The 14,075-nt window shown below is 38.9% G+C and overlaps 1 protein-coding gene across 1 annotated transcript in view; it reads left to right on the forward strand.

The window, feature by feature from the left end:
• Nucleotides 1-14,075, forward strand: part of UNC5C (unc-5 netrin receptor C) — a 436,405-nt gene that overhangs the window by 370,510 nt on the left and 51,820 nt on the right. The window contains exon 8 of the mRNA XM_055434976.2: nucleotides 13,336-13,392. Within this exon, the coding sequence (XP_055290951.1) occupies nucleotides 13,336-13,392 (57 nt within the window). The remainder of the gene's footprint in view (nucleotides 1-13,335; nucleotides 13,393-14,075) is intronic.

Below are 14,075 nucleotides of genomic sequence, written 5' to 3' on the forward strand. Positions count from 1 at the left end.
TTTCTTGCCTGGAGAATCCCATGGACAGAGGAGCCTGATGGGCTACCGTTCAATAAGGTTGCAAAGAGTCAGACACGACTGATGCAACTTAGCACACACACACATGTCTTTACTGGTCTGAAGAAAGTAATCCTTACACTGGAGACACTACTTTCAAATTAAGAATTTACAGGAACTGGTGTTATTTTACTCGAACATTATTATGTTGTAATTCAAAATCATCAGAGTCACTTATTATCCCAGAAAGAAGCTAGGCATTATCAGTTTATAAGCACATTGTTAGTTAGAAAACAAATATTGGAGTTCTTAGGTATATTAGAAAGTATAGATTGCATTGAGTAAGAACAGGTAGATGACTCAGAGGATTTTTACCTATAGAAAATAACTAAACACATGTCTGATCTCTTTGATATACAAACTTAACATTAATAACAGATTAGACGATTTTTGCTTCATAAAACGATAGAATGCTATATCTTATCCAGAAGGTAATCAAACTTCTATTGTGCTGTGTGCCTATGTAGGTATGTTTGCTCAGCTGCTCGGTTGTGTCCAACTCTTCATCATGCTTAGAACTGTGAAAAAGCCTGTCAGGCCCCTCTGTCCATGGGATTTTTCAGGCAAGAATACTGAAAAGAGTTGCCATTTACTCTTCCAGGGGGTCTTCCCAGTCCAGTAGTTGAACTCACATCTCCTGCATTGCAGGTGGAATCTTTAAAAATTTGGGCTTGGAGTACAGAATGAAGCAGGGCAAAAGCTAATGGAGTTCTGCCAAGAGAATGCACTGGTCATGGCAAACACCTTCTTCCAACAACACAAGAGAAGACTTTATACATGGACATCACCAGATGGTCAACACCAAAATCAGATTGATTATATTCTTTGCAGCCAAAGTTGGAGACGCTCTATACAGTCAGCAAAAACAAGACCAGGAGCTGACTGTGGCTCAGATCATGAACTCCTTATTGCCAAATTCAGACTGAAATTGAAGAAAGTGAGAAAAACCACTAGACCATTCAGGTATGACCTAAATCAAATCCCTTATGACTATACAGTGGAAGTGAGAAATAGATTTAAGGGACTAGATCTGATTGATAGAGTGCCTGATGAACTCTGAACGGAGGTTTGTGACATTGTACAGGAGACGGGGATCAAGACCATCCCCATGGAAAAGAAATGCAAAAAAGTAAATGGCTGTCTGAGGAAACCTTACAAATAGCTGTGAAAAGAAGAGAAGTGAAAAGCAAAGGAGAAAAGGAAAGATATACCCACTTGAATGCAGAGTTCCAAAGAATAGCAAGGAGAGATAAGAAAGCCTTCCTCAGTGATCAATGCAAAGAAATAGAGGAAAACAATAAAATCAGAAAGACTAGAGATCTCTTCAAGAAAATTAGAGATATCAAGGGAACATTTCATGCAAAGATGGGCTCAATAAAGGACAGAAATGGTATGGACCTAACAGAAGCAGAAGATATTAAGAAGAGGTGGCAAGAATACACAGAAGAACTGTACAAAAAAGATCTCCATGACCCAGATAATCATGATGCTGTGATCACTCACCTAGAGCCAGACATTCTGGAATGTGAAGTCAAGTGGGCCTTAGAAAGCATCACTACAAACAAAGCTAAAGAAGGTGATGGAATTCCAGTGGAGCTATTTCAAATCCTAAAAGATGATGCTGTTAAAGGGCTGCACTCAGTAAGTCAGCAAATTTGGAAAACTCAGCAGTGGCCACAGGACTGGAAAAGGTCAGTTTTCACTCCAATCCCAAAGAAAGGCAATGCCAAAGAATGTTCAAACTACCGCACAATTGCACTCATCTCACATGCTAGTAAAGTCATGCTCAAAATTCTCCAAGCCAGGCTTCAGCAATATGTGAACCGTGAACTTCCAGATATTCAAGCTGGTTTTAGGAAAGGCAGAGGAACCAGAGATCAAATTGCTAACATCCACTGGATCATTGAAAAAGCAAGAGAGTTCCAGAAAAAACATCTATTTCTGCTTTATTGACTATGCCAAAGCCTTTGACTGTGTGGATCACAATAAACTGTGGAAAATTCTGAAAGAGATGGGAATACCAGACCACCTGACCTGCCTCTTGAGAAACCTGTATGCAGGTCAGGAAGCAACAGTTAGAACTGGAGGAACAACAGACTGGTTCCAAATAGGAAAAGGAGTCCGTCAAGGCTGTATATTGTCACCCTGCTTATTTAACTTGTGTCAGGGAGTGTTTAACAGGAGGATTCCTACCTGCTGTTTCTCATAAATCCTCCGTTCCTTATATGGCACACCTCTTCCAGGACTGAGGTCATAGGATGAAATATATATGAATCTCTGTCAGTAAACATTCTCCTTACGTCAAAACTGCTTAGTCTGGATCCTCTTTCTTGAGATATGGATTGTCTCCTGACCTTATGACCATTGTTAATCCCTTGTTCCATTGGTAACAGTTGCTGTACGTTTGGTTTTCTGATCTTTATCATTGTCGAAAAAATTTCCTTGTACAACAGCCTATATATATTCACGGAAAGATCATTAAAGCACCCTTGCTCCATCAGAGCTTGGGTCCCCGTGTCTTTTTTCTTTCTCTCTCTCTTTCATTTTCTTATCATTGACTCTGGACCACCAGGTTCCGGTCCATTAAAGGACCTCTGCAAAATTAAATGCAGAGTACATCATAAGAAATGCTAGGCTGGAGGAAGCACAACCTGGAATCAAACTGCCAGGAGAAATATCAATAACCTCAGATATGCAGATGACACCACCCTTATGGCAGAAAGTGAAGAGGAACTAAAGAGTATCTGGATGAAATTGAAAGAGGAGAGTGAAAAAGTTGGCTTAAAGCTCAACATTCAGAAAACTGAGATTATGACATCCAGTCCCATCATTTTATGACAAAAAGATGGGGAAACAGTGGAAACAGTGGCTGACTTTATTTTTCTGGGCTCCAAAAGTCACTGCAGATGGTGACTGCAGCCATGAAATTAAAAGACGCTTGCTCTTTGGAAGGAAAGTTATGACCAACCTAGATAGCATATTAAAAAGCAGAGACATTACTTTGTCAATAAAAGTCAGTCTAGTCAAGGCTAGGCTATGGTTTTTCCAGTAGTCACATATGGATGTGAAAGTTGGGCTATAAAGAAAGCTGAGTACCACAAGAATTGATGCTTTTGAACTGTGGTGTTGGAGAAGACTCTTGAGAATCCCTTGGACTGCAAGGAGATCCAACCAGTCCATCCTAAAGGAGATCAGTCCTGGGTGTTCATTGGAAGTACTGATGTTGAAGCTAAAACTCCAATACTTTGGCTGCCTGATGCAAAGAGCTGACTCATTGCAAAAGACCCTGATACTGGGAAAGATTGAGGGCAGGAGGAGAAGGGCATGACAGAGGATGAGATGGTTGGATGGCATCACTGACACAATGGACGTAGGTTTAGGTTGACTCTCCAGGAGTTGGTGATGGACAGGGAGTCCTGGCATGCTGCGGTTCATGGGGTTGCAAAGAGTCAGATATGACTGAGCAACTGAACTAAACTGAACTCTTTACCTACTGAGCCATCAGGGAAGCCCTTGGTGGTCTTTATATTATCTCTAAAACTATATGAAGGGCTTCCCTCATAGCTCAGTTGGTAAAGAATCCACCTGCAATGCAGGAGACCCCAGTTTGATTCCTGGGTTGGGAAGATCCACTGGAGAAGGGATAGGCTACCCACTCCAGTATTCTTGGGCTTCCCTTGTGGCTCAGCTGGTAAAGAGTCCAGCTGCAGTGAGGGAGACCTGGGTTTGATCCCTGGGTTGGGAAGATCCCCTGGAGAAGGGAACAACTACCCACTCCAGTATTCTGACCTGGAGAATGCCATGGACTGTAGAGTCCATGGGGTCTCAAAGAGTCGGACACGAATGAGCGACTTTCACTAAGACTATAAGAAAGTAGCTTCTGGTTTTACCGCGTAGTTTTGAGACAGGATTTATATAAATTGGTTCTGGAGAGGGAGAACACTATAGACCCAGAAGGAAAGAGGTACAAAAGAAAAAAAAAAAAAAGGCACTTAAGACAGTCTCCAAAAATGTTGAGCTAAGAAGCATAGTTACCATTTATATTGAAATATAGTTCTATCCTGGAGAAGGAAATGGCTACCCACTCCAGTATTCTTGTCTGGAGAATTCCATGGACAGAGGAGCCTGGCAGACTACAGTCTATGGGGTTGCAAAGAGTCAGATACAACTGAGCAACTAACACTACACACACTTGTATAACCTAAACCTGATAACTTAACTTTTATAATCTTTATAATGATTTGTAGTAAAACCTACTTTGTCAACTTGGCATAAAATGGTTTAATCCATGCTTACCTTTTTCTTTTGAAAACAGCAGTCAAGGGAATATATATGTGACTTGATCCAGAAATGGTGCTTTATATATATTTATGAATACACTCAATTAGATTATTACATTACTGCAGCTATTCCTATAGACTTTGGTTTTTAATCCTATTTGAAGATTGGAGTCCCACATTGGGATATGTGAGAGTTCACATCTGAATTTAGAATTACTCCTTCTTGCTGCAGAAGGTTTATGCCACAGCAGACAAATTAGAAATTGCAATTTACAAACAAGAACTGCCTGGAATTGTGTCTGCATCAGTGAACTTCCTGACTTTGGGAAATTAAAATGTTATGCAGTCTGCAAATTTAGCACTTTCTACTCATTAAAAAATTTACATGTCACCCTGCTCTTCCATTAATTCTCACACATAGAGGAAGTGGCAGAACTCTATGTGTAAATTGTAGTGTTGACTCACTGCATACCAGGGCCCCCAGAATTCCAGCGGGATTTAATGTATTTAATGTGAGGAAATCATTTACTTTGCAAATAGTCTGTTCTTGACTTTAGCACGATGTGTTTATAACCACCATGGTAGGCATTTGAGAAGGTGCAAGTCAGTTTCCAGTGAAATTCTTGTCAACACAGCAGTTTGATAGGAAAGTATAATTGTGAGTGTCAGACAGTGACTGTTTTTATCTGTAGTTTGGAAGATGTTGATGTCATAGCTTTATTTGTATAGTCTTTGATATGCATAGTGTCCCAGCTGGCAAATAAATATTCTGTCTGTGGACTGGCTGCCCAACACAGTGCTCTGCTGTCACTGGTATAATGAATGTGGTTTACTTTTGCTTTTTTCCTTTCTGGTAAAACATTTTCCTGCTTTTGAAAGTAGGGATGTGGTTAGGAACTTTAGCCCACAGAAACCTGATGAAAACCTGTGGCGCCCTGAACAGAGTGCTGTGAGAGGACAAGTGCAAGGTCTTCAGCTTCAAGGATGCAAGGGAAACTCCGAGGGGATGGAGAAAGTTACCACCTTTCACAACTGCAGCAAAGCACGGACTTCTTCAAGACTACCGAGGGGCAGGGCCTGTGCTTTTGAGTGTTTCTTTTTGCCTACAAATCCCTCAGGCAGGGTGATGGATGCTAGGAATTGGCCTCTTTACTTCAGGACTTTTCATTACTTTTTCTATCAGATGTCTTTAACTACTATGGATTGCATTATCACTGTTTTTGGATTTAATAACTTATCCTTTTTCTGAGGGTGCATATCGGATAGAAAATATCAATTGACAACTCTCAGGCAGCTGATTTAGGAGTCTGATTTTGCTCAACTCTTTAGTTAAATTTTGGCTATTTATTCATCACCTTCTGTGGGTCATAAGATAAGGCTTCTGTATCTGAGATGTTCATTCCCTGCTGTTCGTTTCAGAGGGGCGTGATTGTCAGTGTTAGGAACAGGGCTGTGGATCAGTTAGTGAAGCATGGCAGACCATCCTGGGAAGACTGGAGCACAAATTACCACGGCAATTTAGATAACTGACATCAGCGATAAGCAAATGTTCTTTTCAATTTTTGTTGTCATGTCCTAGGATATATGTATTCATTTATTTGGAGTTCCTTAAGCTCCTGTCAATAAATAAACCCTCAGAAGAGTGGTAAATTATAATAAATGACCATGAGTGTCTTTGACAGACCTGACCTTTGACATCATTAGTGAAGTCTTGATGGGGTGGCTAGATAAGAGCCAACCTAAAAGGGGAAAAAAAAAAAACCTGGACATGTTTATTTAGAATGGTCCTTGAGGTTTTTAATAAGAATATTTGCACCAGAAGAAATGAAGTTGAAATGAGAGAAATCAGATATGTTGGCTTAGTGTAAGATCACTGGCAGAAAGAAAGACCCAGGCAGCCAGATCAAGAAGAGCGTAAAATCCATGGAGAACAGAGAATCTTCTAATGTTCGGATCATTAAAATGAGGACAGATCTTCTGAAGTGATCTGTTGTACTTCAGATAGATAAATTTGCTAACACTGATCAAAAGCTTAATGATTTAAAAAACATGGATATTTACATAACACAATGCTTTTATAAACTAGAATTGTGATGTCATATTCATAACTTATATACTATTCCCCATGTGAGCTGTGAACTATATCTCAATAATTATTTAGACTGAGCGACTGAACTGAACTGAACCATGTTAAAAAAAAAAAAAAAATTCTAACCATGTCATAAAATCTGTTTATTAAGGTTGTAGATGCAGGTCTGTACTGAAAAAAAAAATATTTATTAAGGTCCATACTGAAATATAATGAATAACCTTGAAGGCAAGCAGGAACACCTTGAAAAACTCCACCTGTCTCCCTTTGGCTACAAACTAGATAACTAATGAAACAGTTAATTCCAAGACATCTATTGATATATACTTGCCTTTTATGTCTTCCTTAAATCTGGTTCGATGATTACAAACTTTGGAGAATGTAAAAATTATTGTATCATATATGTGTATATTTCTATATATTTAGTTTAAAGGAGTTAGATATAATTTTAATTTTATTCACTTTCTACTTAAGGTCCTAGCATTAGTTGCTTCTAAATCCAATCTACTGTGTTAGATGTGGCCAAACTGAAGGAAAATTGACCTGTGTTCAATTTAATAGAACTCAAAAAGTACAGAAAATAACCTTGTTGCCAAGTTGCCAAGTCACTTCAGTCGTGTCCGACTCTGTGCGACCCCATAGACGGAAGCCCACCAGGCTCCCCCGTCCCTGGGACTCCCCAGGCAAGAACACTGGAGTGGGTTGCCATTTCCTTCTCCAATGTGTGAAAGAGAAAAGTGAAAGTGAAGTCGCTCAGTTGTGTCCGACCCTTAGCAATCCCATGGACTGCAGCCCACCAGGCTCCTCCATCCATGGGATTTTCTAGGCAAGAGTACTGGAGTGGCTTGCCATTGCCTTCTCCGACAGAAAATAACCTCACAAACAGAAATTCTGATATTCCCCTAATAATAGCTCTAACCTGGAAAGGAAGAAACTGAGACATAAATTTGAAACAGCTCACCCAGTGCCCACAGGTTAGTGTGAGAGACAGTCTGTGAACCAAAATCTGTCTAATTTTGAAATAAGCCTTTTTCCACGTGGTCTCTTGGAGGCTGAAAGCAAGAAGTTGTCAACTTTTATTGTTTTAAAATGTGATTTTCTTCTTATGTGTAGTGTTCCTTCAGTTTTTTGATGTTTATTCCTTTTTTCTGTTATCAAAAATGTTGGCATCATTTTTTGAGAGAAATGTTTCCCTTTTAAATATTTATATTTATGGTAGGTTCTGTGGCAAATACAGTGTGATTATGATACATTAACACCTGCATTATGCTAGCATAGCTCTCCGGTTACCTTAGCGTAGAGATGTCCAAGCTTGGAGCATGTCTTTGCTTATCCTACACTTAAACAAAAGACACTATTTGGATGTTTTCTTTTTGTTTTAACTTTCTCATGACAATCACTGATAAACATTTCAAATGGAGAGGTATTTTCTAGTCTAAATAAGTAGCATTACTTCATTCAATAACTGAATTGCAAATTAAGTCCTGAACATATCAAGCCCTTTTCTATTATTTCCTTGTCTATCCTCATTTAAATCTATTCATCAGACAGTACATATAAAAATGACAGGTCTGTAGCCTAAGAGCTGGAATCTGCCCCTGGCTTTAATGCTTCACCAACTTTGTGATGTTAGACAAGTCCCTTCATCAGTCTGTGCTCTGACTCCTGGGTCTGTGAGTACAAAGGGGTTAGAAAAAGAAATTCAAATCAATGATCTATTTTAACTCTAACATCCTGGGGATTTGCAGAGTCCCTTGGACTGCAAGGAGGTCCAACCAGTCAGGAGATCAATCCTGGGTATTCATTGGAAGGACTGATGCTGAAGCTGAAACTCCAATACTTTGGCCACCTCATGCGACAAGTTGAATCACTGGAAAAGAGTCTGATGCTGGGAGGGATTGGGGGCGGGAGGAGACGGGGACGACAGAGAATGAGATGGCTGGATGGCTTCACTGACTCGATGGACATGAGTTTGAGTGAACTCCAGGAGTTTGTGGTGGACAGGGAGGCCTGGTGTGCTGTGATTCATGGGGTCGCAAAGAGTCGGACACGACTGAGCGACTGAACTGAACTGAAGGGCATAGACTTGGTTTTGAGCAATATATACCTGGCTATTAACACTCAGAATTTTTAACATTTCTCACAATGGCTTATTTGCTTGATAACTTTTCTATTAGAATACTATTTTTTAAAGTTTGTACTATCTTTTAAAAATTTAATCATAAAATCATGATCATTTGACTGTTGTCTGTTATTCATACCTCTTGAAAATTTAAAAAGACTAGAAATATCAATGCAGTTGGTGTTGATTGGGGAAATGAAGATTTATGTATTATAGTTCCTGGTGGTGTTCCCAGGAGATTTCCCAACTATAAACCCACTAAATAGGCTATGTTCAGGCTTATTATTACACAGTTATGAGTCATGTACTTAAGGATAACTTGATATTACTCACTGCTGTATAAAATTGAGGAAAGTTCATTTGCCTTTTTAGGACACTTGCACGTAGGCTCTCATTATATAACAGTTGGACATTAGCTGAAAAATATGGGTAAATCCCATCTGTAGTCTGAAGGATGACTTTGTGAAAATCAGAAAAAGTCATTCCTTCCTCAAGTCATTTAGCCACCATCCACCAGAACATTGTTATATTAGCAATCCAGATCCTCAGTCAACAGAACTGTGAATGGGGCCTACCAAACTGAACAGTGCAAAGCCTGCACGCTGTCAGCTTTTCTCACAGAAGGATAGAAACCCAATTTGCCTGTCAAAAACTTTCCTTAACTTTGAAATACCACTTCCCATTTTGGGAACTGATTTTCCTCCTCTGAAAAAAACGTTGAGCTAGATATTCTCTTAAATGGATGTTTTGAGCAGTTCTGACCTAGCTTCCTAGCGTAAGAAACATTTCACTAACCACTTAAGAGCAGCCCACTGCTGCCCTGTATTCCTTCTTTCGGTCCATGGGAGGTGGTTTTGAAAGGTGTTGTCAGCGGAGATTCATTTTGTTCCAGTTAGTTCTTCCGTGACTTGACTGTTCCTCCCACTGCAGGACATTCAGTGCCCTTGGCCCTCACTCACTAAATGCCAGCACAGCCTAATCATTAGGACAAGCACAAAACCTCTCCTCTACCCTGCTTCCAGACACCCCCTTGACAAGTAGAACTACCACTGGTTGAGAAATCATTTTAGCATCAAGTTGCTCTCTGGTCTTGGGAATTTGTTTCTGAAACTTGCTACTAAAGCCTGGATTGGGAAGATCCCCTGGAGAAGGGCATGGCAACCCATTCCAGTATTCATGTCTGGACACTCCCATGGATAGAGGAGCCTGGCAGGCTACAGTCCATAGGGTCACAAAGAGTCAGACATGATTGAAGCAACTTCATGTACTCACGCAATGCATGAACACTTTATAAATCTCATTTATCCTTTCCACAACTACATGGAAATGCATATTCATAGTCCCTTACACAGATTAGGAAGTTGATGCTTAAGAGGAATGGGGGAGTTTGACCAAGCTCTCATAGTTAAGAAATTGACAGGGCCAGGATTCCAGCTGAAGTCCATGAGACTAAAAATTCAGTTTCACTGCTTTGGCCAACAGCTGAGGTGCTTTTCCAACTGACCTGCCTTTCAAGTAGTAAGAAAGTTAACTGAAATCCCTAACTTGTGAACCAGGCTGTTGATTGTGACACTGAAAACAATTATTTTGTACTGTGTTCTGCCAGAGATGCGATTTTTCATTATTTCTAGGACTGCTCTCAGCAGGATCACCTCATTAGCTGAAGAAAATGTTCCCTGTTGTTCCATGAGAGACAGATCAGATGGAGAAGTGTAAAAACAAACTCTAGAAAGTGATTCGGTGTTCCTTTCGTTTAGGGGATAGAACAGTAATCCCCTTCTTTTCTGATACCCAGCTTCCTAAGTGATGTTTTCATCATGTAGTTGCAGAAGTGTTTTGAAAAGGATGGAAAAAGTTTTGCCGAGTTGCCTTTCAAAATTCTTTATCAGTGTTTCCATAACAGTAAGCTGGGGTGTTGAACCATTGCTGAGTACACTTATTACTTGGCTGTTTTAAAATTTCCCATGTAGGAAAATAGCAGTTTGGCTAGATTGGTCTCTATCGACTATGAGGAATAGCTAATACTGAGACTTTAATACTTTTTATTTTATCTTAGAACAACCTCAAATGCAAGCACATCATTAAATATATCAGTATACCTATGGATAGACATCTTCCAGGCCATATTTTATAGCAACCATCCATAAAGTCCTGTCACTTCTCTCCCTTTGCTCTCCATTATCTATAGAGAAACCAAAGTGATCTTTTCAGGATTAGGTTTGACGACAGGATTTGCATTTCATTTAGAATAAAATTGAAGCACCTCATTGTGGACCATCAGGCCTACAAGATCTGGCTGCTGCTCTTCCCTCTGAGGCTCCCTCCTCCCTCTTTCCACTCACTGACATCTAACCACTTCCTTTTTGTATCAGGATTTTTGCATCTGCTGTCCCTCTTCATGGACCATGTTCTCCACAAATCTTTACCTGGCCAAATCTTTCTCGTTATTCAAGCTTCAGTGTAAATTTCATTACAGCAGAAAATTCTTCCCTGATTCCCTCAATTAGTCATTCTTTTATCTCCAACCACATTGCGTTTTACTTTATTTTCTAAGAGGACTTTTCAGCATTTGAAATGGTTTTGATTACTTTGTGTACTTGTTTATTTTCTGTTAAACAAGAATGAAAGCAGTGACTTTTCTCATCTTGTTTGTCACTGTACCTCAATGCCTGGAATAGAACCCAGCATGTAATAGGGTCAAGAGTATTTGTTAGGTGATTGAATGAATTAATGGATTCCAGTTCTGTGCTTGGAAATGTAAGTCTGAGGTAAATTGCCACAAGGCACAAAAGTATATATTGAGTGGTCCAGATCTAATTAAACATGGGAAAGTAGAAACTAAAATTATCAATTTTCTTTTTATTATTCCTTGATCTGCCTATAAACAACAGGGATTCTGTTGGGAAGTAGGTAAAAGCCAAGGAAAACCCAGGGCTGCTTCACAGGGTGAACTTTCAGACCACGTTATATCTCTCCAGAGATAGGCTTCTCCTTTTTATAAGATACAGCTCTTCTGCTTATTCCACCAGGCTCACACTATTCTTATCAAAAATTGCAGGGTAAACATCAAACTGTCCCCAGATATCCTATTTTATGCTTCTTTCCTGGCCCTCACATCTGCCAAAAAAAATACCTTTTGACATCACCCAGCTTAGAATCATCTCCTACAACAGTGACGCCACTTGTCTGGTCTTCTGTGCTAGCTGTGAAATTATATTGTCTTAAGTCTTTGGGTTTCAAAAATAACCTTTTTTCCTGTGCTCATATATGTCCCAGATGTCCTTTTATTGAGTTCACAGAATACAAATGTAAAAAGGTTATTACCAGACAGAGTGTTTAAAGATGAAAATCAAACCTAATACATGGACTCCAACAACTGGAATAAGGAATATAATATTTATAAAACTGAGTAGAAGGTTGCAATCATTGCTCTAAAATAAAGCATTAAAAATTAATTCAGAGCAAACCTGTCTGTGCTACAGCAAACCTCTCTTTCATTAAGGTAGCACTGCATGTTTCTCCTGAATTAGTTCCCCAAATAAGTAAATAGCTTATAAGAACTGTGTGTTCTGCAAACGACAGAAGGCCTACATGAGACACAATTTAGAGTTACCTTCAGTGTTAAAGCATTACAGATAGACCTTTAATTTTGAACCAATTAACTGTGATTCTTACCGTTTCTCTACATTTTTTTGCTCTTGAGTATTTTTAGGAAAGTTTAATTCACATGGTTCTTATTCATCCTTGTTTGATTACTTTAAATAATGCTGTATTATTTGATTAATTCATGTTGCAGAATATTAAATATTAGGAATCTGTGGGTGCTGGTTATGTGATACTTTAAACTTTTCCATAGATTTTCATTTCAAAAAGTTTTATGTTCCTCATTTAAGAAATATTTTTTCACAATCTTCTACTTCACATTATTGCTGTTATTTATTATCATCATCAGTCATCATCATTATCATCAGTTTCCTACCTTGGATTACACTAAAAAGAAAAAAAACGGAAACTGCTATTGTTTATCTCTGCATTCACTACTGGGATGAGGTTTTTATTTTTCCCAATTTACACTGTTCCTCTGAAGCCCTGAAATAAACAACCTTATAATCTCTAGGCTCTATTGATTTTTTAATGATTTCAAATAAAAAGCATCCAGTTTCCAATGCATTGACAAACTGCTCAGCCCCTGGGCAAAACCTATTGGATTCCTATTAGATGGAGGGCCAACAACTGCAAGTCTGAAAAGTAGACTTGAGATGGAAGGAGGAGAGTTGGTCTGCTCAGCTCAGTAAATGGGTATTTAACCTTTGACCAATGACGACAGGCCTTCTTTGGTTCTATTAGACTGAGAGCAAGCTGTTATGATTAAATAAAAGAGGGAAAAAAACTGTTTAGAGCCTTACTGAATATGTCCTGGGAATTAAGGCATATGGCAGGGATAAGGAAAAAAGATTTTCCTTATGCTAATGACCCTTGATGTCTGAAATAAATTAGATCCATTAGAGTTTATGCTCAATAAAAGAAAGACTTTAAGCACTCCAAAGTTAGTGACTCGAGACCAGTTTTTGCTCTGAAATTCAATCTGCCTCCTTATTAATTCTTAGTGAGGCTCCAGAGCAGACAGGAGATGCAAAATCATAATTCTGCACTGAACCAGAATTTTAAAGGACCCAGGTTTCTTCTCCTTTTATTTTAATTAAACCATTTTTCATGCTTCTCATTTTGTTTCCCTCATTAATTTGATTTTGTTCCCATTTTTGTTTCATTTTTGTTTCTTTTTCAAGGTTTCATTTATCCTATTTCAACTGAGCAGAGAACCCAGAATGAATATGGATTTTCTTGTAAGTTTGATGTTTGGTTTTTATGTTGCTGAATAATCATTTAACGTTATTGCCCCCAGTTCAAGTTTACCTTTCCTTGGATCACAGATGTGCACACAGGAAATCGGCGCCTAATATATTCCAACATGAAAAACAAATTAGATTTTCACTGCTGAAAAGAAGAAAGGGTCATTTCAAGTCTCTGCCAGCTTTAAAATCTATCAGTCTAACATGCAAAGCTTAAGTCCCAGTAGCTGACAAAACATATCATGAAATATGTGGATCTAAATAAAGGGCAAGTTTCAAATGCTAAAAAGTAAAGAGTTGAGAAAATGCAGATCCATTGAGTTAGATATCATGAATGTTGAATAAGTAATTACATCCTGGTAAAGGAGAACATTAAGGTTTTAGATACAGTACTCTGACCAGAGTTCGGAGCACTGCTGTAGGGCCTCACATGGAACCCAGCAGCAAAATGAAATCAGCACTCTGAAAGCAGTGCTCACAGTGCCATGAGGGTTTGGTACTTCACTGGTTTCCTGAAAAGATCTGCCAGTATTGACTTGACTGATGCTTGAGCAGAGTCTAGAAACTTTGGTAAAGACAATTATTTAAAAAGAAAACAAATTCTTTCACATATAGTACATTTAAACAAAATCCTGAAAGAAATGGCGTGATTTCCCATAGGGAATGCTATTTTACTG

This window comes from Moschus berezovskii, chromosome 5, assembly GCF_049115385.1.
Source record: "Moschus berezovskii isolate FMDL1 chromosome 5, NW_MosBer_1.0, whole genome shotgun sequence".
In the NCBI taxonomy this organism is placed as follows: Eukaryota; Metazoa; Chordata; class Mammalia; order Artiodactyla; family Moschidae; genus Moschus; species Moschus berezovskii.